The sequence below is a fragment of the Choloepus didactylus genome, chromosome 7 (assembly GCF_015220235.1).
Source record: "Choloepus didactylus isolate mChoDid1 chromosome 7, mChoDid1.pri, whole genome shotgun sequence".
NCBI lineage: Eukaryota > Metazoa > Chordata > Mammalia > Pilosa > Megalonychidae > Choloepus > Choloepus didactylus.
This window is the reverse complement of record NC_051313.1, coordinates 41,236,604-41,262,977: the sequence shown is the minus strand read 5'-3', so window position 1 is coordinate 41,262,977 and position 26,374 is coordinate 41,236,604. Positions and strand designations below refer to the sequence as shown.

General features: G+C 41.4%; 1 protein-coding gene across 9 annotated transcripts in view; it reads left to right on the top strand.

The window, feature by feature from the left end:
• The window catches only part of LOC119539130, a 206,621-nt gene extending 200,227 nt beyond the window's left edge, over positions 1–6,394 (top strand). For all 9 annotated transcript variants that reach the window (XM_037842278.1, XM_037842280.1, XM_037842284.1 and 6 more), the window contains 3 exons: positions 333–453; positions 4,884–5,011; positions 6,194–6,394. In XM_037842278.1, coding sequence (XP_037698206.1) covers positions 333–453; positions 4,884–5,011; positions 6,194–6,319 — 375 coding nt within the window. In that variant the 3' untranslated portion in view covers positions 6,320–6,394. The remainder of the gene's footprint in view (positions 1–332; positions 454–4,883; positions 5,012–6,193) is intronic.
• Positions 6,395–26,374: the final 19,980 nt, after the last annotated feature.

Here is a 26,374-nt window from a genome sequence, read left to right as displayed (position 1 = left end):
GTAGATGTGAACTGGCCCTCACCCTCTCTCTCTCTCCATCCCTTCTCTTTTATGAAATAAACATAAAAGATACACATTTAGTAAGTAAACTCCAGGCTATTAAAAAGTACAAAAGAGTTCCCAAGGGCTGCATTCCTCTTTGGCTAAGTCCTTGACCTTCCTGGAGCTCCTGATTCTCGGAAGACTGAGGTCAGTCTGACCAGGGGATGGTGAAGACTTGTGTTGCAGGGGTGGCCTGGGACCCACACTGTCCGCAGGAACCTGCTGTGGACTGAGGGAGCTCGGGTGGGCCCCGCAAAGTATCTCCGCTTCCCAGGCACTTTCACCCCCAGATGAGAAGCCGGCTCGCCCAGGAGCGCAGCGTGAAGCTGGGCGCCTTCCAGCGCGTAGAAGAGCTACGAGGTCAGCTGGAGGATGCTGAGAGAGCGTCTGTCCAGATGGGCTCGCCAGGCGGTAAGGACACCCCTCCTCTGGCTGGAAAAATCTTCCAGTCTCCAGGGTCCGAATGGAAGAACGTCTCAGTGACTGGTGATAACAACCCAGTGGTTACGAGGTGGTGCTTCATATTGTTGAATGAATGCATAAACCTTAATTCCAAGTATATAACAAATGTGCAGTTATAACTCTCTACTTGAGTTCACCTTGGAGGACTGACTTCCTATTCTAAAAACTGGTCCCAGGAATGGGTAATATACCACTTCACTGAATTTTGAAGCATTTTAACACCTTGGGACATCAATGACCACATTTCACAGATGTTATTCATAAAAGACATTATAATTCTTAGGGTCTGGGGGCTTGAGTCCTTTGAAAATGGCAACCAAAATTGCCCCTTGGGCAGCATAGCTTCAAGCAGCACAGAGCAGAGGCCAGACCGCAGGATGTCTCTAAACTAGCTTCTTCCCCTGTAAGTTCTCTTCTAGAACAGACTCTTGGAAAATATTACCAAATATCAGTTACCATGATTGGCGTAGTTCAACCAAACTTCTTCTGTGTTCTTCAGTGCAAACTGGGGGTTGAGTGTGTCTGCTTTGGAGTAAGACACCCAGAGTTGAAATCCTGCCAGCTGTGTAACCTTAAACAGGTGAATTAACCTCTCACTAAAATGGCAATAGCCACCTCAAAGGTTTGGTCTGAGAATGAAATGAAATACTGCACATCCGGTAGAGTGGCACTTAGTAATTATGCAAATGTTGGTTACTAACTTGCACTTGTGTTCTTCCTTTATCTGCATTTCCTTTTGGCTACTTACCAGTGAGTTGGTGAAATGAGCTGAGAAAACACAGCTTTTCAGAAGAAGACAAAGTTACTTGGAGTTTACTAAGAGCAGAACTGGGCCTGCTGGTAAAGCCCCAAAGGGCCCTGGGCCCTGCCAGCGGGGGCTGGTGTCTCCCACCCCAGCTGCTCCCAGCCCAAAGACAAAGAACATCAAGAGCACCGAAGGGCCCTATTTTGGCTTGATACTGAGCAGTTCTCTACCAAACGCCGTCCTCTCCCCATGTTCCTTGGGATTTTTCTTTCTCTTTCCCCTCTACCCTCAGCCCAGCCAGGATCTTTTTAATCCCTTTTTGGATCCTCATGTGTCCTACGTGACTGCCATCCATGGCCTCTAACACCTGCACATTTAGAAGGAAAACCGGAGTGGGGCCTGGCAGCAGGGGGAGAGTATTGGGGGGAGGGAAGGAGTAGGGAGCAGCCCCTAACTCCCCAGTTTGGGGCTGTAGCAGGAGTGAAAGAGAAACCTTTTTACAAGGAAGCAGGGGTAGAAGTTACTTCCAGGCCTCAGCCCCCATAGTTCCCCCTCTGCAATGAGAAGAGGGGATTTGCTGAGGATTTCCTCCTTGTAGGTTCACTAGAGGGGAGAGACCAGGTCACCCCTGAGTATTCAGTACCAAGACACCACAGGAACAGCCAGATAGCACCTGACTATTAGCACTTCAAAGGCAAAAGTCAGCCATTGCTTCTTCCTCAGCTGTTGCCCCAGCTGGAAGCTTGCAGTGGTCTGGTCTCTTCTTTCTGCAGGGGCCATAGCAGCAGCAACCCTGCTCCCCACAGCAGAAGCAGGTGCAGTTAGGGAGCCAGCTCCCTTCACTTGGCATTAACCTGGATTCTCCTAGGATCCAGCAACTCCTGAAAAACTACAGCTTACTCGAAAGCAGTTATTCTCAAAATGTTTAAGGAAAAAGTGAACTCTACTGGCTTGAAAAACTTACTGTAAAATATTCATGGGTGGACTGGCTTAGGGAAGCTTGATCAGGGTTCAGACTGTTTCCTGAGGACAGGTTCCTGGCCATGTCTATGCTCTGAGAATGCTGGGAGCAGAAGGAAATGGGGTCCCTTGGTGTTTTAGTTTGCTAATTCTGCAGAATGCAAAACACCAGAGATGGATAGGCTTTTATAAAATGGGGTTTTATTTCACTACAGTTACAGTCTTAAGGCCACAAAGCATCCAAGGTAACACCTCAGCAATCGGGTACCTTCACCGGAGGATGGCCAATGGCGTCCAGAAAACCTCTGCTAGCTAGGAAGGCAGCTGGCGTCTGCTCCAAAGCTCTGGCCTCAAAACGGCTTTCTCTCAGGACGTTCCTCTCTAGCAAGCTTGCTCCTCTTCAAAACATCACTCCCAGCTGCACTTCCCTTTTCTCTCTTTGAGTCAGCTCATTTATATAGCGCCACTGATCAAGGCCCACCCTGAATGGGCGGGGCCATGCCTCCATGGGAACATCTCATCAAAATCATCACTCACAGCTGGGTGGGGCACACTCCAAGCAAATCTAACCAACACCAAAACTTCTGCCCCACACAAGACCACAAAGATAATGGCATTTGGGGGACACAATACACTCAAACCGGCACACTTGGGAAACAAGATGGCTGCCTCCTCTGTAGCTTCCATTCTCTGTGTGCAAGCTCGACATGGTGGGAGTGGGGTGTGGAGATGGAAATGGGCTCTGACTAGACTGACTTGGGTCATGTGCCCGACTTTGAACAAACCACTGAAACCAGGGACTAAGATGCCTGTTTGACTTGGGCCCAGCTCACAGGCTCCTTCCCTGGAGCTGAGGGTGGGGTCAGCTCACTCGCCCCTTCTCTCCACAGCAACTGTGTTAAATCTTCCCCATCTCATCCAACCTTCCCATGCTGCCTTTGCCAACTCTTCACTTCCTATTTCACAGAGAAATTAAAAGCTGTCTGGGAGGAACACCATCTACCTCCTGTCCCTAGCCTACCTACATCTGTTCTCAGCTGCCTCTCCTTCCCTCCTGTCCAAATGAAAAAAGTACCCCTTCTCCTCCCAGAGCCAATCTCTGCACAGGATCCCACTTGCTCCTACTCAGGGGCCTTTAACTGCCCCTGCTTCTCTCTACACACTTATATTTCCCACTCATCCATCCTGCTAACCTTGCAACCCACAATTAGTTACTGAGCACATATGTGCCTGATCATAAAGTCCACCTTAAACTAAAAGCCTCCCTTGCCCACATGGTCTTCTCCAGCTATTGCCCTTTCTCTTCTGCTTTACAGTCAAATTTCTTAAAAAGTGAGTTCCCTTTGCTCACTTTTTTTTTAAACTTTATTTTTAATTCACTTTACTTAATTTACTAAATTCATTTTTCAGCCCATATTGGATTCGGTTGGGCTGTAAATAAATAAACAAACAGTGGCTGAAAAAATATGAGATTATTTGTGATACGCAAAATCTGGAAGTAGATTGTCAGGGCTATTATGGTGGCTCCATCATCATTGGGGACCCAGGTTCCTCTCATTTTGACATTCTCAATTCATGGTCTAAGATGGCCACCTAAGCATTTTGGCCAACAGGAAGGAGCAAGGCACCAAGAAGGGACTTCCTAGAAGTCACATGACACTTCTGCATACATCCCATTGGCCAACACTTAGCCCACATATAGCAACAAGGAGGCTGGGAAATGCAGTTTTTATTCCAGGAGACCATTGTCTGACTAAAGCTTTGGCTTCCATTACTAAAGAAGAAAGGGGAGAATGGCAGTGGGGGCCAAATAAAGGTCTCTGCCACACCACCAGTCTGGTTTTTATCCCCATTACTCCACTGAACCTGCTTTACCAAGATCATGATGACTCCTTGTCTCCAAGTCCAGTGGACTCAGTTGAGTCCTCACTCACTTCATGTTTCAACAGCGTTTGAAACAGATGGCCACTCCCTTCTCTTAGAAGCTCTCTCTCTTCCTTTTATTTCCATGACATTTCTTGTGGGTTTCTTCCTCCTTCTCTGGCTGCTGCTGCTACGTCTCCTTTTCCAGTTCCTTCTCCTCAGTACATCCTCTTACTGTCAGAGTTGTTCAGGGCTCTTTTTGGCCTTTTTACTTCACATGTTGTTTCCGGAAAATTGCGTGTGTTCCTGCAGCTTTACTCATTTGCCAAGTCCTACATCTGCAGCCTGGAACTCTCCTGTGAGTTTCGAACCATATATCTATCTGCATTCATGTTTCCCAGGTTCACAAGTTCCACAGTTCAAAACAGAACCTATCTCCCCCATTCCTCCTGTGGCAACAACTTCCCGGGGTGGGGGAACGAGTGTTGCCATCTCAATAGATGGTATCACTGTCTATCCAGGTGCTTGAGACAGGAATCCGAGAGCTGCTCTTCCTCACCCTCCAAATCCAGTTAATTACCAAATCCTATTATTGTGAAAATCTCTGTCAGTCTACTTCTCCCCACCCATCATTTCTTTTGTTTTCCCTTGGTCATGTGACCTGCAGGAAGCAACATCATCCAGGTTTTGGCACCACTCAAAATTGATGAAGCTGGATGAAATGCCCATTTTAAGCCGTAAAATTTCATGAATTAAATCTGGGCCTGTACATTGCAACCAGAACTATAATTGAACATTTTTAACATTACAGGTCTTACATCCCAGGCTCACTACTCCCTATGTTCTGCTTCCACATCATCCAGATTCTCCCAGCAATGCTTTTTGAAGACGAATCTAACAGGTAGTAAAATAACAAGAAGGATTCAAAGGCCAAAGACAGTAAGTAATGATAGATTGATAATATGCATGAAACCATGAAAAATTTTAAATCTGAAGCTACGGTTTTATGGTCGCTTCAAACTTACATTAGAAAAATTATATATCAGTGTATTTTCTAGGTGCTTTGGGTTTAGACATTATTCCAATGTTGAATAATTAAGCCCAGTAGCACCTATGCAATTGCAAGTTGATTACATGTGTATGGAAGTCAGTATCTACATTTTTCTATGTTCTCTGAATTTCTTCATTCAAAAAAAAAGTCATCTACAATAATTAATTAGTAGCAATAGATTCCTTATCTGAATTTCTTGTCACAGTAGAAATAAAGCATTTTAGAAGTCATTTTAAAATTCGTGAGGAAATCTACTCTCCAAGAAAATTCTTGGAATTCGGATTAGGTTAAAGTACAGCACATATTTCAGGAATTATTTTTTGTAACAATTCAGCTTTTATTTTATGTAAAACATCACATATCCTCTTCGGCTGTCTTCTTTATACTACTTTAAAAAATATTTAATAAATATTGTGCTCTTTGCTTCATTATCTTTCAGAATCCCCTTTAGTGATCTACATATCTAATCAACACATTTCAGAATTCCTCCCCTCTTACCTTGAGAAAAAGTAGGAGAAAAAGATTTAATCATTCTTCAGAGACAATTATGCTATTCTAAGGCCTCTTTCAAAGGTATAATTCCTGCAGCTAATGGTCAAGTTAAGGGACCAAAATTTATTGTAGTATTTCTAAACACGTAGCTCAAAGGGGACAAACAGGTTGTGAACACACCCAGCCACAATCCTTGACCATGACAGGGCCACAGGATCAATGCACACCACGTGCCTGGCCCACGGGTTGCTGTGTAGAGATCGTTCCCCTAGACATGAAATTGTAGTATATGTCTATTTGTTTCCACATAAGCCTTTTCCAAAGGAAATTTCAGTTTGTGTTTCTGGGACCCCAAGGGCTTTCAAGATCCACTCTGTCCATTGACTGATTCATTATTGAGCAGGTCCCTTTAGGACCAGTGACAAAATATGAACCAGAAGACAGGCTAAATGGCCCAACCCAGACTGAACCAATGACCTTCACCTCATTATTAACAGCAACTTTTTATGATGCTATAAAAAGATTTATTCACCATCTTCTTATAAAGCACCAATATCTACTTAATATTTATTTTACAGGTACCTATTAAACACAAAAAAACCATTGGTGATGTTTGCCTACCCAATGTGACAGAAAATGTTCAACTTGCAGCTTTTCAAGTTCAAACTGCTCCATCTAGAATCCCATTCAGACTTGATTGGTAATCACATGCCCTTTTTTTAAGTTTTATTTCTGTAAGCATTGGCATGAATAAAAATTACTATAAACTCTGTTAAACCTTTTATCTACTTTTTATTATCAGTACTGTGAAGATAATGTTGAATGACTAAGATGATTACATCTTGAAGGTCCCAGCTAAAGTAGGATTTGGCTCTAGATTTTAAAACCTGAGAGCTGACTTGCATTCCTCCTATCCCTTGCCTCTCAGCAAGCAGCCTGTCAATATGGATCCTAGGGTTACTGGGTAAGTGGGATGACCAGAGTAGAGAGCAATTACTGCCAAGCGGTTTTTACTAACAGGTGGAAAACCACAGTACTGTAAAGGAGAATAATCCAAATAAACTTCAAAGCATTTATCTCCATTTGTTCCGCTTAAGAACACCATCCTCTCTTTAACAGTCTTTTCGTTCTCTCTACAAATTCCAAAGCCCTCCTCAGACTTCTGTAAAGTTCTTTTCTGTCTCTTTTCTTCAGACAAGGAACTCTATCTTGGGTAAAGGAATAAACAAATGGATGAATGGAATAGAATAAGCCAGAGAAGCACATTTACATACCTAAATTTATATTTAGGTGGCCTTTCAAATTAAGAAGGTTGAGTCTATTCAAATTAGATCATCATTTTACACCACAATGAATTCTAAATGGGTTAAAGATCTAAATACATGTACACACACACACACACACACACACACACAAAACATTTCTGAAACAGAACGTAAAACACAAAAGCCAAGAAGATGGATAACTTTGATAACAAAACTAAAAGTTCAACATGACAAGCTACTGTGCCAATTATCAATTTATTGCCTCTCAGCATCAAACTCACCCTTCATTGTCTGTTTTGCAAGAGTAGATCTAGACCCTGTAAATATTTCTTTGCCATATGACACAACGTTAAGCTTTGTCAGCAAAGGCTGCTGGAGGGACCTTTCAAGAGAAAAGGGCTTCTATTCTACTGGTGTGTTCTAGGCAGGCTCCTGCAGTGCGTGTGGGTGCTGCAGCACCAGCCTCCTGCAGTGCATGCAGCTTCATGGTGGAATGCCACACACATGGCACCTCCTGTGAATGGCTCCCCCAACAGCACCCCCTTGGGTGGCTTCACAACTGCAGTGAATTTCTCTACCATCCAGTGAGCCTTGGCCATGCCCTCTCCAATGATGTCTGGATCTCACCCTTGGGAAGTAGTGGCTGCTCCCCATATCTGCTATCCCTGTATTCTTTAGAGTTCTCTGTTGCTTACTAGCCAATTCCCCACAACTCCAACTCCTTTTTTTATTGTTAATATTCTTTATATTAAACTTTCCCTGTTCAAATTACTGTGTTGTTTCTGTCTCCTGACTGGCCCCTGACTGATCCAAGACTGGTACAAGGGTGGTCCCAGGGGATAGATCCAGAGATGAGATTTTGGGATTCATTTGGTTGCATTACTGGCCTTGACCACGGTGCTAAGCTCCATACCAACAGGAAAGGAGTGCCAGCCATCCCCTGCATGAAGTGGCATCACAATCAAGCCATCACCAGTGGTAGACTGTGATGAAGTGCAAACTAAAGCATGCACCTTAAGAGTATAAATGGCTACACTTGACTGTTATGGCAATAATGATAACTATAAGGACTGTGGTGTGGGATGGATTTCTCTGAATGCACTTGAGCACTTATAGATGCAAATGACAAGCTCAGGTGCTTTAACTCTTAGCTCAAATCATTGTCTAAAACCAGACAGCTTCCATGGTAGCTTCAAAAGAATCTCTTATTTCTTGTATTCACAGGGCTGATACTGCTAAAAATCAAGCATACATTTTAATTGTATGGATTGCTGAGTTATAGTCTTGTCAAGTTTCTCATTGCCATTAAGATAGACTCCCTGATTTGAATGGCAATGACATCCCAGTGTAGCTTAAACCAAGTGGCAGGATTTAACTGCCAAAGACAAGTTGTACACATCTGTTATAAAGGGATGAATCAGTAATCAAAACACCTTACCTGCAGAGATAGTTGGTGGTCAGTCTGTCCCCAGGTATGAAATTGATGGACACTACTAGAATACTGCTTTATCTATGTAACAGGAACAACTCGGGCCTGGTAACCAAGCCTGACTTGAATTACCACAGGGAAAGTCATGGCCTTTCACCCAGTTACCAGACCTGGGTCAATTCACAGAACAGGACTCCATGACTAAGATGGACGCTGGGGCCTCTTGAGGAAGTACCTCAAGTGCCACAGGTAGAGACCATAAATCTTCCTCTGAGCCTTTTCCTAAGGGACCTGTGGTCATTTGCTAGAGTAATGTTCTTCAGAGAAAATGAAATATCCAAACTAGAAACTGGCTCTAAATTAATGCTAATTCCTGGGGAGCCAAAATGCCAACGTGGCTCACCAAAGTGAAGGCTTAACAGCAGTCAGGTGACAAAGGGAGTCTTAGTTTAGGGCCAACTTATGGTAGTAGTTGGCCCATAGATCCATTCTGTGGTTATTTACTCAGTTCTTGAATATATAATTGGAATAGACCATTATGCAGCTGGCAGAATTCCCACATTGGCTTTCTGGCCCAAGAGTTGAGGCCCATATGGTAGGAAAGAATAACTAGAAGTCTCTGGAATTTCTCCTCGCTATAAGGAAAGTAAATCATAAGCAATACCACATCTGTGGAGATATTGCATAGATTAATGCCACTATCAAAGACTCAAAAGAAGTAAGGGTGGTGATACCTATCACATTACCATTTAACTCATTACTTTGGCCTGTGACGAACACAGATGTGTCCTGGAAAGTAATTAGGGATTATCAGGTCCCCAGCTTAATCAAGTGGTGGCTCCAATTACAGGAGTCCCAGTGCAGTATCTTTATGAGGCAAATCAATGTGCCCCTTACATTTGGTATGCAGTTATTGACCTGGCTAATGCCTTTTTCTTTATATCAGTTTGCAAGGACCATTAGGAGCAGTTTGCTCTTACCTGAGGCCACAGTATGCCTTCACAACCTTGCCTCAAGGCCTCGTCAATTCTCCTGCTCTCTGCCATGATCTAGTCCACGGAGACCTTGATCATCACGATATTCCACAAAAAGCTCACATTGGTCCACTCCATTGATGATATTATGCTGATTGGATGTGAAGAACAGGAAGTAACAAGTACTTTAGGTGTATAAGAACTAGAGGGTGAAAGATAAAGCCCACAAAAATTCAGGGGCACTTCTCAGTGAAGTTTCTGGGGATTTAATATTTTGGAGCATGTTAAAATATCCCCTCCAAGGTGAAAGACAAGCTGCTGTACCTCACACAGCATACGCCCCAGAGACAGGGAGGCATGCTGCTCAGTAGACCTTTTTGCATTTTAAAAGCAATATATTCCATACTGGAGTGGGTTACTTCAACTCATCTACAGGCTCACCCATAAGATTATCAGTCTGAGAGGAAGAGAAGGCTCTGTGGCAAGTTAGGATTAAAGTACAAGTTGCCATACCATGTGAGCCTTATGATCCAACAGATCCAGTTATTCTCGGTGTCATGGCATATAGGGATACTTAAAGGAAACTCTGTCAAGCACCAATAGAATCACAGTGCAATCATCTAGGATTTGGGAGCAAATCTATGCCCTCTTCTGCAGATAACTATTCTCCTGTTACGAAATATCTTCCGGCTTGCCACTGGATGCCTAACAATGAGGCCTGAGTGTTCCATCATGATTTGGGTGTTGTTGGACCCACCTAGTCATAAACTTGGGCATGCACAGCAAAAATCTTTCATTAGATGGAAATGACATACAAGAGTCAGCTTGGGCAAGTAAGGAAGGTACCAGTAGGTTGTAAGAACAAGTGGCTCCTTCAGCATCAACTCCTTTTTCATTGCCTCCTTTTCCTCAATCCATGCCTATGGTTTCCTGTGTATTCCTAACAACCAGTTGTCTGAGAAATTTAAAAAAATAACTCAAGTCGGGTTTACAGATGGGTGTCCATGATGTGTTGGTTCCAGACAAAAGTGGATAACTCCAGCACTACAGCCCCACTTGGGACTGTCACTCATGGTGGTGAAAGAAAATCCTCCCAGTGGGCAGAACTTCAGGTAGTACATTTGAATGTCCACTATGCCTGAACTGAGAAATGACCGGAAGTACAGATCTATATTAATTCATGGGCAGTTGCTAATGATTTGGCTCAATGGACAGAGACTTGGAAGAAATAGTATTGGGAAGTTGGTGACAAGAAAATCTGGGAAGTGGTATTGTTCCAGTTTGCTAATGCTGCCATTATGCAAAATACCAGAAATGGATTGGCTTTTATAAAGGTGGTTTATTTGATTACAAATTTACAGTCTGAAGGCCATGAAAATGTCCAAATTAAGGCATCAACACAAGTATATCTTCACTGAAAGAAGGCCAATGGCGTCCGGAAAATCTCTGTTAGCTGGGAAGGCATGTGGCTGGCATCTGCTGATCCTGGGTTATGTTCTAGCTCCTCTCTCAGCTCCTGTGCTTTCATCAAAGTGTTGCTCTTGGAGCATTTTGTCCTCTCTTAGCTTCTCCGGAGCAAACACTAGGCTAGCATCTCCAAAGTGTCAGCAAAAATCTGCTTTCAAAGGCTGTCTCCAAAATGTCTCTCATAGCTGCTCTGAGGTCCTTCTGTTTGTGGGCTCTTTTATAGGACTCTAGTGATTAAATCAAGCACTACCCTAAATGGGTGGGGGCCCATACCTCAATGGAAATAATTTAATCAAACATTTCATCCAGTTGATAGAGTCACATCTCTATGGAAACAATCAAAGGATTCCAACCTAATCAACACTAATACATCTGCCCCAAGATTTCATTAAAGAACATGGCATTTTGGGGGACATAATACATCCAAACCAGCACAGGTATGTAGATGGATCTCTCAGAATGAGCACAGTCTGTGAATATATTTGTCTCCCTACTCCCCACAACATGAATGCCCACCAAAGGGCATCCACAGAAGAGATTCATTAATTAGGTGGACAAAATAACGTGCTCTGTGGTCTTAGTCAGCTTCATGCCCCAGTCACCCCAGTGCTTGCTCATTGGGTCCATGAACAGTGTGGCCATGGTACTATGGGTAGGGCCTATGCATGGCCTCAACAACATGGATTCCCCCTTACCATGGCTGACATGGCTAATGCTATTGCTGAATGCTTAATCAGTCAAGACCTGAGACCAATACTGAACCTGCAATATGACAGCAATCCCACAGGGAACAGCCATCCCCCTGGTGGAGGGTTGATTACATTGGACCTCTTCTACCATAGAGGGGGCAGAGATTCATCTTAATTGGTGCAGGCACCTATTCTGGATATGGGTTGCCTTCCCTGTCTGCAATCCTTCTGCTGGCACCACCATCTGATTTGTGAACTCACCATCATGTGAGCATTTCCATGGCATTCCTTCTAAGCAAGGATTCAATTTCACAGCAGGGGAAGTGCTGCAGTGAGCTCATGCTCATAAAGTTAACCTACCCCCAAACCCACAGGCGGATTGCCTAATTGCAGAGTAGAATGGTTTATTCAATACTGTTATGACAATAGTTAGAGACAACCTGAAAAGATGGCATTGTCCTACAGGAGCCAGCATATCTTTTGGATCAAGAGTATATAGGTTCAGAAATCAAGGGGTAGAAGTGGGAGTGGCTTCTCTCATTATTGTACCTAATAACGCCCACTCAAGTTTTTGCTTCCCATCCTAGCAACCCCTAGCTTTGCTGGTTTGGAGGTCTTAATTCCCAAAAGATGCTTTAATCAGGGACCCAACAATGGTTCCCTTGATGTTATGGAACTGCCTCCTGGCCATTTTGGGCTTTTTATGTCACTAAACCAATAGGCAGCAAAAAGGGATTATTCTACTGACTCGTGACCAATTCTGATTACCACAGGAAACTGTGTTGCTAACACACAATGGGAGCAGGGACTGTATCTGAAATGCAGGGGATTCTCTGGGTGCCTCTGAGTACTTCCAATAATTGAAAAGGTTAATGGGAAGCTGCAGCAAGCACAAGCAAACACAGGTAGCAAAATTGGAAGACTCAGACCCTTTGGAAATAAGTAGTTGGGTTGCTCCGGTAGGTAAATAACCATGACAGGTTGAGGTTCTGGTTGAGGGCAAAAGAAATATCAAACAGATAGTGGAATAAGGGAGCCATAAATATCAATTACAGCCTCATGACCAATTACAGAAACAACAACCCACAGCCTTGAATGTTTTCCCTTTACCTGTTATATGTGTTTATTCATATATTCTAAGTATTTCTTCTTTCCATTCTAATTTTACAAATTTGGGGAGGTTAACTTTACCATTTAATTTTTAGGTAAAATATTTAGTGACGGAATTTGAGGAGTAATTAATATTGCAAACATGGATACACTAGTTGGAACCGTGCATCTCCTATTTTTGGGGAAAGGAGCAAACTTCACTTGTAAGAATAGCAGTATCTTAGGTGGAAATGCACTTATTTCATTGTTTTTCAGAAGCTTCCATGTGTGCAGAATAGTGCATGTGAAAGCAGGGTAGCCAAAGGGGTGCTGACAATTATAAATGTATTGCATCCCAGTTCCAAATCCACCCAGCATTGCCTTCTGTGATAATGGAGCTGGACCATATGACTTCCTCCTTTGCTATGTGGCATGATGTGAAATTTTATCACTGGAGGGACACTAGAGGGATTTTTTTTCCCTGGATTCTGGTTTGTTCCTCTAGTCAGACTCCTGCAGTGTCTTTGGCTTTTGCAGTGTCCAGCTCCAGCAGCACACTTACCTGTGCAAAGGAGTGTCACTGGTGTGGCATCTCCCATGAATGGTTTTCCCATGTCTTAGTTTCCTGGTTGTGATCACAAATACCACAAAATGGGTTGGCTTGTACAGGAATTTATTGGCTCATAGTTTTGAAGCTAGAAATACAAAATCAAAGCATCACCAAGGTGATGCTTTCTCCCCGGAGATTATGGCATTCTGAGGCTAGCTGCTGGTGATCCTTGGTCCTTGGCTTTTCTGCCACATGGCAATGCACATGGGGATGTCCTCTTTCTCTTTCGGGTTGACTTCCAACTTCTTCCTGTGGCTTTTTCTCTGTGGTCTTCTCTGTAAGGCCTACAGTAATAGTATTATGACCCATCCTGATTCAGTTTGCCACACCTTAACTAAAAATAACCTCATCAAAAGGCCCTACTTACAATGGGTTCACATCCACAGGAATGGATAAAGGACATGTTTTCCTGGGGTACATAATTCAATCTGCCAGAGACCACAACCCCTTGGGTAGCTTCAGACTGCCACTGCTTTGACACCACCCCATGGATGGCTCCCCTGACACCCTTCAGATGGCTTTGCAACTTCTACCAACTTCTCCACCATGTGAAGTAACCAAAGGGGTGGACCGTGACAATCATAAATATACTGAAGTGAACCAAAGGCACACTCGCTCTCTTTACTGAGGTCTGGAACTCAGGTTGAGGGAGAGGAGGTAATGGCCACTTCCTGTACCTACCATCCCTGTATTCTTTAGTTTTCATTACTGTTTTGCATTTTTTTCTTCTTAAATTATAGATATGTCCATTATTCCAGTCCACCTTTATAGTTAACACTTCTATATATCAAAACTTTTCCTGTTTGTGGTAGTTTGGAGTGGTTACATACCCCAGAAAAGGCCATGTTCTTTCAATCCATCCCTGTAAGTGCAGACCTTCCAGTTAGGTTCTTGTGGATGGAAACTTTTGATTAGGTTCTTTCAACTGAGATGTGACTCAGCCCATTTAAGGTGGGTCTTAAACTTTTTACTGGAGGTCTTTATGGGAGGCTAAGAGAGATGAAACCAGGATAAGTTCATTTAAAAAAAAAAAAAAAAAAGTCTCCAGAGGAGCTGAGAGAGCCACAAGGCCAGAAGCTGAAAGCAACAAAACCCAGGAGAGGACCAGCAGAAGCCAGCCATGTGCCTTCCCATGTGACAGAGGCATACCAGATGCTAGCAACCTTTTTTCAGAGAAGGTATTCTCCTGTTGATGCCTTAATTTGGACATTTTCATGGCCTTTGAATTTTAACTTGTAAGCTAATAAATCCCAATTGTTAAAAAGCCAGTCCATTTCTGGTATATTGCATTCTGGCAGCTTTAGCAAACCGAAACACTGTTCAAATTACTTCCAGGTTTCCATCTCCTGATTGTATTCTGGTTGACATGGTCACCATAATTGAACACAAAGGCTTGAAGATATTTACAATCAATCCACCACGAAGTTTAGCATCCAGCCTGTCTAAGGAGGCAAAAAAAACCCCAACAAAATTGACAAGAAAGAAAAAACAAAAACCTAGAGAACCAAGAGGATATACAAATTAACGATAATAATCAAAGGAGCATTTGCTCACCCAGATTTCGTTAAAATTCTATTTCGCCAATATCCGATGGTAAAGGTATATGGGAAACACACTGATATCCTGCTTTTGGGAATTAGAGGACATTCTTAATCTCTTAAAATTTTCAATGCATTAATCCTATGATGCAGCTTTTCCACTTTGCCATGTTTGCTCTAGGAAAATGCATAAGCAAGGCATCAGGCACAAAGATGTTCTCTGCAAAATTGTTGGTTAAAAACTAAAAATTGCAAACCTCGACATTCTTCAATAGGTAAATACCTAAATCAATTATGATATGCATATCACAAATACAATTAAGAATTTCACATTGGTACATATACTAACATAGAAAGATCTCCAAGAGGTAGTGAATGAGTGAAAAAAAGCAAAAAGTAAGTTGCAAGATGAAGTTAAAATAAAAACCCACATTATATATTCTCTGAAGGTACATATATTCATGTATATGTAAATTGTTGAAAGAAAAAGGTTTTAAGAGTTTAACATCAAACCAGCAGAGTGGTTACCTCTGGAAAGTGGGAGAATATGAATAAGGAGAAGACGGGATGGTCAAAGCATCCCATCTGGGCTGGTTAGAATCTATTATGTGCCCCCAAAGAGCCATGCTATTTTAATCCAATCATGTGTGGTGCAGACTTTTGATGGGTGGGAACTTTTGATTAGGTTGTTTCCATGGAGATGTAATGCACCCAACTGTGGGTGAGACCTTTTGATTAGATTATTTCTGTGGAGGTGTGATCCTGCCCATTCAAGGTGGTCTTGATTAGTTTACTGGAGTCCTTAACAGAGCTCAGGAGCCGATACAGCCTTGGACACTTGGGACACTTGCAGATGCAGACAGAAAGATGTTTGGAGATGCTAAGCTAAGTGATGAAGCCCAGATTTTGCCTCACAGAAGCTAAGAGAGGACACCAGACGTTAGAGAGAAACACCTAGGGAGAACAAGCAAGGATGCACAGGAACTGAGAGTGAAACTAAGAGAAACAGTAGCCCAGAGATCTTTTGGAGAAAGCCATTTTGAAACCAGAACCTGGGACCAATGGACCAGCACACAGCAGCCACGTGCCCTTCCCAGCTAACAGGTGTTCTAGATGCCATTGGCCTTTCTTCAGTGAAGGCACCCTCTTGTAGACACCTTAATTTGGATACTTCCATGGTCTTAGAACTGTAAATTTGTAACCTAATTGTTCTAGTTTACTAATGCTGCCAGAATGCAAAACACCAGAGATGGATTGGCTTTTATAAAAAGGGGTTTATTTGGTTACACAGTCTTAAGGCCATAAAGTGTCCAAAGTAAACAGATCAGCAATCAGGTACCTTCACTGGAGGATGGCCAACAGTGTCCGGAAAACCTCTGTTAGCTGGGAAGGCACGTAGCTAGCGACTGCTCCAAAGTTCTGTTTTCAAAATGGCTTTCTCCCAGGATGTTCCTCTTTAGGCTGCAGTTCCTCAAAATGTCACTCTTAGTTGCTCTTGGGGTGTTTGTCCTCTCTTAGCTTCTCTGGGGCAAGAGTCTGCTTTCAACAGCCATCTTCAAACTGTCTCTCATCTGCAGCTACTTTCTCATCTTCTGTGCATTCTTCAAAGTGTCCCTCTTGGTTGTAGCTCCTCTTCAAAATGTCACTCTCAGCTGCACTGAGTTCCTTCTGTTTGTCACCTCACTTATATGGATCCAGTGATTCAATTTAAACCCATCCTGAATGGGTGGGGTAGCACCTCCATGAAAATTATCCAATGAGAGTCATCACCCAGTTGGGTGGGGTGCATCTCCATGGACACACTCAAAGAATTACAATCTAATCAACACTGATACATCTGCCCACACAAGATTACATCAAAGATAATGGCATTTTAAGGGACGTAATACATTCAAACTGGCACACTAATAAATACCCTTTGTAAAAGCCAATCCATTTCTGGTATTTTGAATGACAGCAGCTTTAGCAAGCTGGAACACCACCTGTAATATTTTATCAGTAACATTTCAAGAAAAAATAATTAAAATGTATTTAGGTATTACTTGAAAAATCTTAAATTATGACTTCAAAAAGCTTATCTTGAGTTTTTCTTTTGGCCAAGATGGAGTAAGAGGAAATGGATTTACCTACCCTGAAATAATTTAACTAGACAAAATATGTGAAATAATAGCTTTTGATACACTGGATATTAGAAAACAAAGGACAATGATCCCTGAAAGACAGGAAACTATTGAACCAGCTTATTGCCTTGAGTTGCTTGGCAATCATACAAGGAGGAAAAAACAAGGCAGAGCCCAATGGACTTCCTGAGTTGAGGACCCAGAGCTAAGTCCAAGGAGACTAAGGTGGCAGAGTACCAGAGGGGAGAGCTGTATAGAGTAAGCACTCCAGAGGTCAGCAGAAAGTGCCCTTCAAGAACTCAGCAATACTCTGATCAGCACATGAACATAGAGGAAGCTACCTATAGCTGGAGAAGGTTTAGAGGAAAACATTACCTCATATAAGGCCAGGAATAGAGCCTGTTCCCACTAGCACAGCCTAAGAAACCTCACCATTCAGCAAAGCACAGAAGTACTCAGAGTCTTGCCTCAATAGTGGGGAACAACTAGCCCTTGACTAAATGCTGCTATGCTCTCACTTAACAAAGTTGAAAAAGCAAGACCTGAGACAGAAGAAGATGGCAGCATAGAAAGGAGTGGAAGCTATTTTGTCCCCCGGAACAACTAGTAAACAACCAGGAACAAGTAGTAAATAATCGGGAATAACTGTGGGGAGACAGACATGACTGTCCACTCATCATACACCAGCCTGAATTGGGAGGAATGCTCAAGATCACAACATAAAATCTGTTAAGTAAAAACTGCAGATCCAAGCCAGGAGTCCCCTCCCCCAATGGCCCAAACTGCACAGCCTCGCAGTGCTGGAGAGCAGGTCTCTCCGAGCAAGTGAAAATAGCTCAGCTGAGCTCCAACTGGGGATTTAATTAACAAGTGTGAACTGCTCAATACAAGCTACAAAGCCCCAATGAGCAGACAGAGGCTTTTGGTGACAACTGACCTTGGAGAGTGGGGGCATCGCTGCAGACTGGCCCTGAAGGGGACTTTCTATCCCTTTTTTGGCTCAGTGGAGAAAGCCTCAGTTATTTTCAGTTCCCAGCGCTCTGACCCAGACAAGGGTGGAGATAGCACAGGTAGAGACACTATTCAAATGTAAATGACCTCTCCACAGGGGCTGTATCTTCCCTAAGAGGAAGAAGGTGGTGCCAAGCTCTACTACCCACCTTCCATTCAGAACCAGACCCCAGAGCCTTACACCAGTCTGGAGCTACAGGCTGACAGGCGCCACTTGCTGGGCAGTAAACAACAGTGACTTGAGGCCTCACAGAGTGTATCAATCTTCTAAGACACCCTCAGGGAAACCGGATACTATTGCCTCCTTCCAAGACCTGAGCCTATTCTGGTCTGGGAAAACGTGACTGGGGTAACCAAGGAAACCAGATGCCTAGACAACAGAAAACTACAACCTACACTAAGAAAAACAAAGTTATGGCCCAGTAAAAGGAACAAACTTACACTTCAACTGAGATACAGGAATTTAAACAACTAATACTAAATCAGTTCAAAAAGTTTAGGGAAGATATGGCAAAAGAGATCAAGTGTATAATGAAAACACTGAGTGTACATAAGGTAGTAATCAGAAGTTCAAAAAAACAGCTGGCAGAATCTATGGAAATGAAAGGCCCTACACAAGAGATGAAAGACACAATGGAAACATATGGCAGCAGATCTCAAGAGGCAGAAGAAAACAAACACTCAGGGACTGGAGAGCAAGACACCTGAAAGCCTACACACAAAAGAACAGATAGAGGAAAGAATGGAAAATTATGAATGTCTCCAGAAACTGAAGGTCAACACAAAATGCAGGAACATACATGTCATTGGTGTCACAGAAGAAGAGAAGGGAAAAGGGGCAGAAGCAATAATAGAGGAAATAATCAATGAAAATTTCCCATCTCTTAAGAAAGACATAAAATTACAGACCCAAGTAGCACAGCATACCCCAAACAGAATAAATCTGAATAGACCTACACCAAGACACTTAATAATCAGATTATCAGACATCAAAGGCAAAGAGAGAATCCTAAAAGCAGCAAGAGAAAAGCGATCCATCACATACAAAGGAAGCTTGATAAGACTATGTGCAGATTTCTCAACAGAAACCATGCAGGCAAGAAGGAAGTGAGGTGATATATTGAAGATACTGAAAGAGAAAAACCACCAACCAAGAATCCTATACCCGGCAAAACTGTCTTTCAAAAATCAGGGAGAGTTTAAAATATTCTCACAGACAGACAGTGACCGAGTTTGTGAACAAGGTAACTGCTCTACAGGAAGCACTAAAGGAAGCACTGCAGAAGGAAAGGAAAAGAGAGGAGTCAGAGTTTTGGAAAACAACTTTGGGAGATAGTAGCACAGCAATTTAAGTTCACTAAACAAAGATGACTGAGTAGGTTGAAAGAGGAAGGTTAGGACCACGTGGGACACCAGAACAAAAGGCGAAATATAAAGACTGGGACTGTATAACTCAGTGAAATCTAGGGTGCTCAACGATTATAATAAAAGATATAAATATATTTTTACATGAGGTAGAACAAAGGAATGTCAACATTGCAAGGTGTTAAAAATAGGGTGGGATTGGGGGAAAAAACAATCAATGCAGACCAGAGACTATAATTAACAGAAACATTGCCTTAGGCAATATGCCAAAGCTAAATGCATATGTGGGGAGGGGGACACAGCAGAAGGGTATGGGATTCCTGACATTGGTAATGTTGTCTGACTCTTTATTCCACTTTAGTTTAATGTTATCTTTCCTTTTATTGCTTTCTGTCATCTTTTTTTTTCTTTTTTCCTTTTCTTTTGTCTACCTTCTTTGACTTCCTCGTCCTTCATGGAAGAAATGGAGATGTCCTTATATAGATGGTGGCGATGGTACTGAATACATAAATACGTGACTATACAGGGAACCATCAATTGTTTACTTAGGACCGAATATATGGTGTGTGAACAAAACTGTCTTAAAGAAAAATGGGTTGATGAAGAAATCTTGAGGGTACTATATTGAGTGAAACAAGACAGACACATAAGGACAAATATTGCAGGGTCTCACTGATATAAACTAATTATAATATGTCAACTCATAGACATGAAATAAAAGTTACCAGGATATAGAATAAGGCTAAAGAATGGGGAGCAGTTGTTTATCATGAGCAGAATGTTCAACTAGGGTGAACTTAAACATTTGGAAATGGACAGAAGTGATGGTAGCATGGTGTGAGAATAACCACCAATGCTGAATGGTGTGTGAAGGTGGTGGAAAGGGTAAGCTCAGAGTCACATATGTCACCAGAGGGAAAGTTGGAGGTTAAAAGATGGGAATGCATAAAACAGTGAATCTTGTGGTGGACAATGTCCGTGATTAACTATACAAACATTAGAAATTTCTCTCATGAACTAGAACATATGTAAGATGCTATAACTAGAAGTTAATAATAGAAGGGCATATAGGAAGAAATATATATACCTATTGCAAACTGTATTATACAATTAGTAGTATTTTAATGTTCTTTCATCAATAACAAATGTACCATATCAAAACTATGAAACAATGGACGGGGGGTGGTTAGGAGTCCAGGGGGATTTGACTGTCCTTTTTTTGTCTTTCTTTCTTTTCTGGAGTAATGAAAATGTTCTAAAAATTGAAAAAAAAATTAATTGTGGTGATGGATGCACAGCTGTATGATGGTATCATGGGCAATTGATTCTACACTTTGGCTCTTTAGATAATTGTATGGTATGTGAACAATCTCAATAAATAAATTAGTAAATAAATAAATAAATAGATAGTTAAAAAAAAAAAAAAGCAAGACCTGAAAGACTTGAAAGGATCAAACAGTTTTCAAGTAACTTAAATACATCCCAGAAGTTCAGGAATATTTATAGGAATACAAAAATATCCACCACCCAAAGATACCAGCAAAGCAAAAAACAGGAAAATAAGACTCACAGTGAGGAGTCAAATCAAACAATAGAAACTGACATGGATAATAAAATTAGCAGACATGGATATTAAAAACTTATTCTATATGCTGCAAAACTAAAGAATGAATATGCAGAGACATGGAAAATATACTCTAGAACTGAAAACTACATCTGAGCTGAAAAATGAAAAACACACTGCATGAGATGAGTAGATGAAACATATTAGAAAATATTAGTGAACTTGAAGACATAGCAATAAAAATCTGAAATTAAACAGAAAAAAACTTGGGGAAAAAAAACCCAGGCTTATCAGTGAGCTGTGAGTTAACTTCTAGCAGCCTCTGTATAACTAGAGTCTCCAAAGGAGAGACGGGGTAGAAGAGAAAAAATATTTTAAGAAAAAACAGCTGGAAACTATGTAAATTGGATGAAAACTATAGATCCAAGAAGCTCAATAAACCCCAACCATAAGACACAAAGAAAACTAGACCATGGAACATCATAATCAAATTGCTCAGAACCAGTGATAAATATAAAAAAATCTTAAAAGCAGCCAGAGGAGAAAAAAGACATTGTGTACAAAGAACAAAGATGAAGATGACAGCAGATTTCACAGAGGATACAATGAAAGTGAGAAGACAGTGGATCAACATCTCTAAATTACTGAAAATAACAAACGTCAACCTAGAATTTCATTATCCACCAAAAATATCTTTCAAAAATGAAGGCAGACAAAAATGGGAAGAATTTATTAACAGGACCCACACTAGACATGGAAAAGGAAGTCCTTCACACAGAAGAAAATACAAGAGGTAACAGGTATCTATGCAAAGTAATAAGCAGCAAAGAAAATGGTACAGAGGTAAACACGTAGGACTTTTTATCATCTAAAAAATTTCCATTTTGAATCCTCTTCTTTCCCAAATAACTATTTATCTCTAGCTACATTTCATATAGTCTGTAAGTTTGGCAAAGTTTTATTCAATACTTACCAAACTTAACCATCTATATGGCAACATGAAACCAAAAGTTCATGATTTCTAAGGTAATGTTATTAGGTCTACTCCTTTAGGGTTTTAAGTCTTATATGGGATTACTCAACTGTAGTTCCTCTTCTTAGTTCAAGTCCTATAGTTTAATATATTTATATTTCACATACCAATATGTGGCTTGGTAATAGAAATTTACTCAAATACTCTGAAAAGAAGCCCAATTTTACTTGACACACAAACTGTATTAAAAAGTCACAAATAAGCTTTCACTCACAAAAACAATGGTATTCTCATAAACTTTTTTTTTTAAATTTTGAAATAAATTCAAAGTTATATGAACAGTTGCAAAAACAATACTAGCCCCATACACAGAATTCCATCATACCCTGACCCCCCCTCCCCCGGTAGCTCAATCCACCAACTTTAACTTGCTGTCACATTGCTATTTCTTTCCCTCCCTCCCTCCCTATCATCCATCATCTATTGCTCTGTCGTCTGAACATATGAGAGTTAGCTGCACACATCCTTGAGCATTCACTATAATTCACATATACACTTCCCATGAACAAGAACATTCTTTCATGCAATCCCATTAAGCGCAGCTAAGAAGTACAATAGATTCAACAATGATAAAAAGCTTACATTCTATATTTCCTTTTCCTTATGTCTCAACTGTGTCCCTTTGAGCCACCTGTCCTCTACCCTCCTGTCCCATCCAAGTTCATCCTTAGCATTCAATTGTCATCTACTTAGACTGACTTTTTTTTCTTTTTTTCAGTTGTGGAAACATATATACAACCTAAATCTTCCCATTCCACTCCCTCCCTAGCCTTTCATTAGTGGGATTAATCACGTTTAGAATGTTGTCATGCTCTTTCCCACCATCCATTACTAGAAATTTCCCTTCACCTCAAACAGCAACCCTACACTCATTTCTTAACTCCCCCATTGCCCCTTCCCCCATTTCTCTTAACCCAAACTCTACTTTTCATCTCTACGGTTATATTCTCTGATAATTTCTTTGTGTTTCTTGTGGGGCTTAAAATTAACCTCTTAAATCCATATCAATCTTGTTTTTCTTTGATACCACCTTCACCTCAATAGGACACATAAACTATGTTCCTATACTCCTTCATTCACCCACCTTTATATAGTTGTCTAAAATTACATATTTTACATTGAGTTCAAAACCACTGATTTGTCCTTAGAGTTTGTGTATTTTATATCATGTAGGAAGTAACTAGTGGAATTACAGTTCAAAAATTATTGACTTCTATTTGTATTCCATTGTGGTTGGAGAATGTGCTTTGAGTATATTCAATGTTTTTTTTTTTTTTTAATTTCTTGAGGCTTGTTTTATGACCCACCTTATGGTCCCTTCTCGAGAAAGATCTGTGATCACTAGAGAAAAGTGAGTGTCCTGGTGATTTGGGATGTAAGGTACTATATATGTCTGTTAAAATTCTCTATATCTCTTTCTCCTTTCCCTGTCTCTCCTCCAGCAGGGCTCCCCTCAGAATCTGAAGTAGGGCAGGGCTTTCATCGGCAAAGTCTCTCAGCATTTGTTTGTGAAAAATTTAAGCTCTCCTTCAAATTTTTTTTTTCATTTTTATTGAGATTGTTCAGATACCATACAATTATCCAAAGATCCAAAGTGTACAATCACTTGCCCCTGGGTACCCTCATACAGCTGTGCATCCATCACACTTAATTTTTGTTCAATTTTTAGAAACTTTTCATTACTCCAGACAATAAATAAAGTGAAAGATGAAAAAAGAAAAAAAGAAAAGGAAACTCTAAACCTCCTCTATCCCTAACCAACCCCCCTCAATTGTTGACTCCTAGTATTGATATAGTACGTTTGTTACTGTTTATGAAAAAATGTTGAAATACTACTAACTGTAGTACATAGTTTGTAATAGGTATACAGTTCTTCCCTATATGCCCCTCTATTATTAACTTCTAATTGTATTGTCATACATTTGTTCTTGTTCATGAAGTGATTTCTAGTATTTGTACAGTTGATGATGGACATTGCCCACCATAGGATTCAGTTTTATACATTCCCATCTTTTGACCTCCAACTTTCCTTCTGGTGACATATATGACTCTGAGCTTCCCCTTTCCACCTCATTCACACACCATTTGGCACTGTTAGTTATTCTCACATCTTGCTACCAACACCCCTGTTCATTTCCAAACATTTAAGTTCATCCTAATTGAACATTCTGCTCATACTAAGCAAGAGCATCTACATTTCTTCCACAAGGCAGGAGGGAGAGTCAAAGAAGGTAGAGAGGCAAAAGAAAGAGGAAACAAAAAAAATGACAGCTAGGAAGCAGCAAAAGGAAAAATAACCTTAAATCAAAGTAGAGTAAAGAATCAGACAATACCACCAATGTCAAGTGTCTAACATGCCTCCCCTATCCCCCCCTCTTATCTGCATTCACCTTGGTATATCACCTTTGTTACATTAAAGGAAGCATAATACAATGATTCTATTAGTTACAGTCTCTAGTTTATGCTGATTGCATCCCTCCCCCAATGCCTCCCCATTTTTAACACCTTGCAAGGTTGACATTTGGTTGTTCTCCCTCGTAAAAGAACATATTTGTACAGTTTATCACAATTGTTGAATAGTCTAGATTTCACCAAGTTACACAGTCCCAGTCGTTATCTTTCCTCCTTTCTTGTGGTGTCTCACATGCTCCCCATCTTTCTCTCTCAACCATATTCATAGTTACCTTTGTTCAGTGTACTTACATTGTTGTGCTACCATATCCCAAAATTGTGTTCCAAACCACACACTCCTGTCTTCTATCACCCTGTAGTGCTCCCTTTAGTATTTCCTGTAGGGCAGGTGTCTTGTTCACAAAGTCTCTCATTGTCTGTTTGTCAGAAAATATTTTGAGCTCTCCCTCATATTTGAAGGACAGCTTTGCTGGATACAGGATTCTTGGTTGGTGGTTTTTCTCTTTCAGTATCTTAAATATATCACACCACTTCCTTCTTGCCTCCATGGTTTCTGCTGAGAGATCCGCACATAGTCTTATTAAGCTTCCTTTGTATGTAATGGATCGCTTTTCTCTTGCTGCTTTCAGGATTCTCTCTTTGTCTTTGACATTTGATAATCTGATTATTAAGTGTCTTGGCATAGGCCTATTCATATCTCTTCTGTTTGGAGTACGCTGCGCTTCTTGGATCTGTAATTTTATGTCTTTCATAAGAGATGGGAAATTTTCATTAATTATTTCCTCTATTATTGCTTCTGCCCCCTTTCCCTTCTCTTCTCCTTCTGGGACACCAATGATACGTACATTATTGTACTTTGTTTCATCCTTGAGTTTCCGGAGACGTTGCTCATATTTTTTCATTCTTTTCTCCATCTGCTCCTTTGCGTGTAGGCTTTCAGGTGTTTTGTTCTCCAGTTCCTGAGTGTTTTCTTCTGCCTGTTGAGATCTGCTGTTGTATGTTTCCATTGTGTCTTTCATCTCTTGTGTTGTGCCTTTCATTTCCATAGATTCTACTAGTAGGTTTTTTGAACTTTTGATTTCTGCCATATACATGTCCAGTTCTTCCTTTACAGCCTCTATCTCTTTTGCAATATCTTCTCTAAACTTTTTGAATTGATTTAACATTAGTTGTTTAAATTCCCGTATCTCAGTTGAAGTGTACGTTTGTTCCTTTGACTGGGCCATAACTTTGTTTTTCTTAGTGTAGGTTGTAATTTTCTGTTGTCTAGGCATGGTTTCCTTGGTTATCCAAATCGGGTTTTCTCAGACCAGAACAGGCTCAGGTCCCAGAAGGAAGAAATATTCAGTATCTGGTTTCCCTGCGGGTGTGTCTTAGAAAATTGCTCCACCCTTTGATGCCTCAGGTCACTGTGCTTTTCTGCCCAGCAGGTGACGCCTGTTAGCCTATAATTCATGACTGGTGTGAGGAGGTATGGTGTTCCCCCAGGCTCTGGGGTCTAGTTCTGAATGAAAAGGACCCCACCCCTTTCCTCCTAGAGAAGACAGACCCCTCAGGTGGAGGTCATTAGCATTCAATGGTCTCGCTCTCTGCTTCTGGTGTCTCCACTCTTCCCAGAGTCACGGCCCTGGAAACTGAAAATGACTGGGGCTTTCTCCACTGAGCCAAAAAAGAAACAGATAGTCCCCTTCAGACCCAGTCCGAGGCAACCCTCCGGCTCTCCCAGGTCAGTCGTCACCCAAAGCCTCTGTCTGTTTTTTGGGGCTGCATACCTGTAGTGAGCAGTTCACACTTGCTACTTAAAACCCCAGTTGGAGCTCAGCTGAGCTGTGTTCGCTTGCTGGGAGAGAGCTTCTCTGTGGCACCACGCAGCTCCGCAGCTCAGGCTATGGGGGAGGGGGCCTCCCGACCTGGTTCCGCAGGTTTTACTTACAGATTTTATGCTGTGTTCTCGGGCATTCCTCCCAATTCAGGTTGGTGTATGATGAGTGGATGGTCTCGTTTGTCCCCCCGCAGTTATTCTGGATTATTTACTAGTTGTTTCTGGTTTTTTGTAGTTGTTCCAGGGGGACTACTTAGCTTCCACTCCTCTCTATGCTGCCATCTTGCCTGATTTCCTCTCCCTCAAATTTGAAGGAGAGTTTTGCTGGATAAAGTATTCTTGGTTGGAAATTTTTCTCTCTGAGTTTTAAA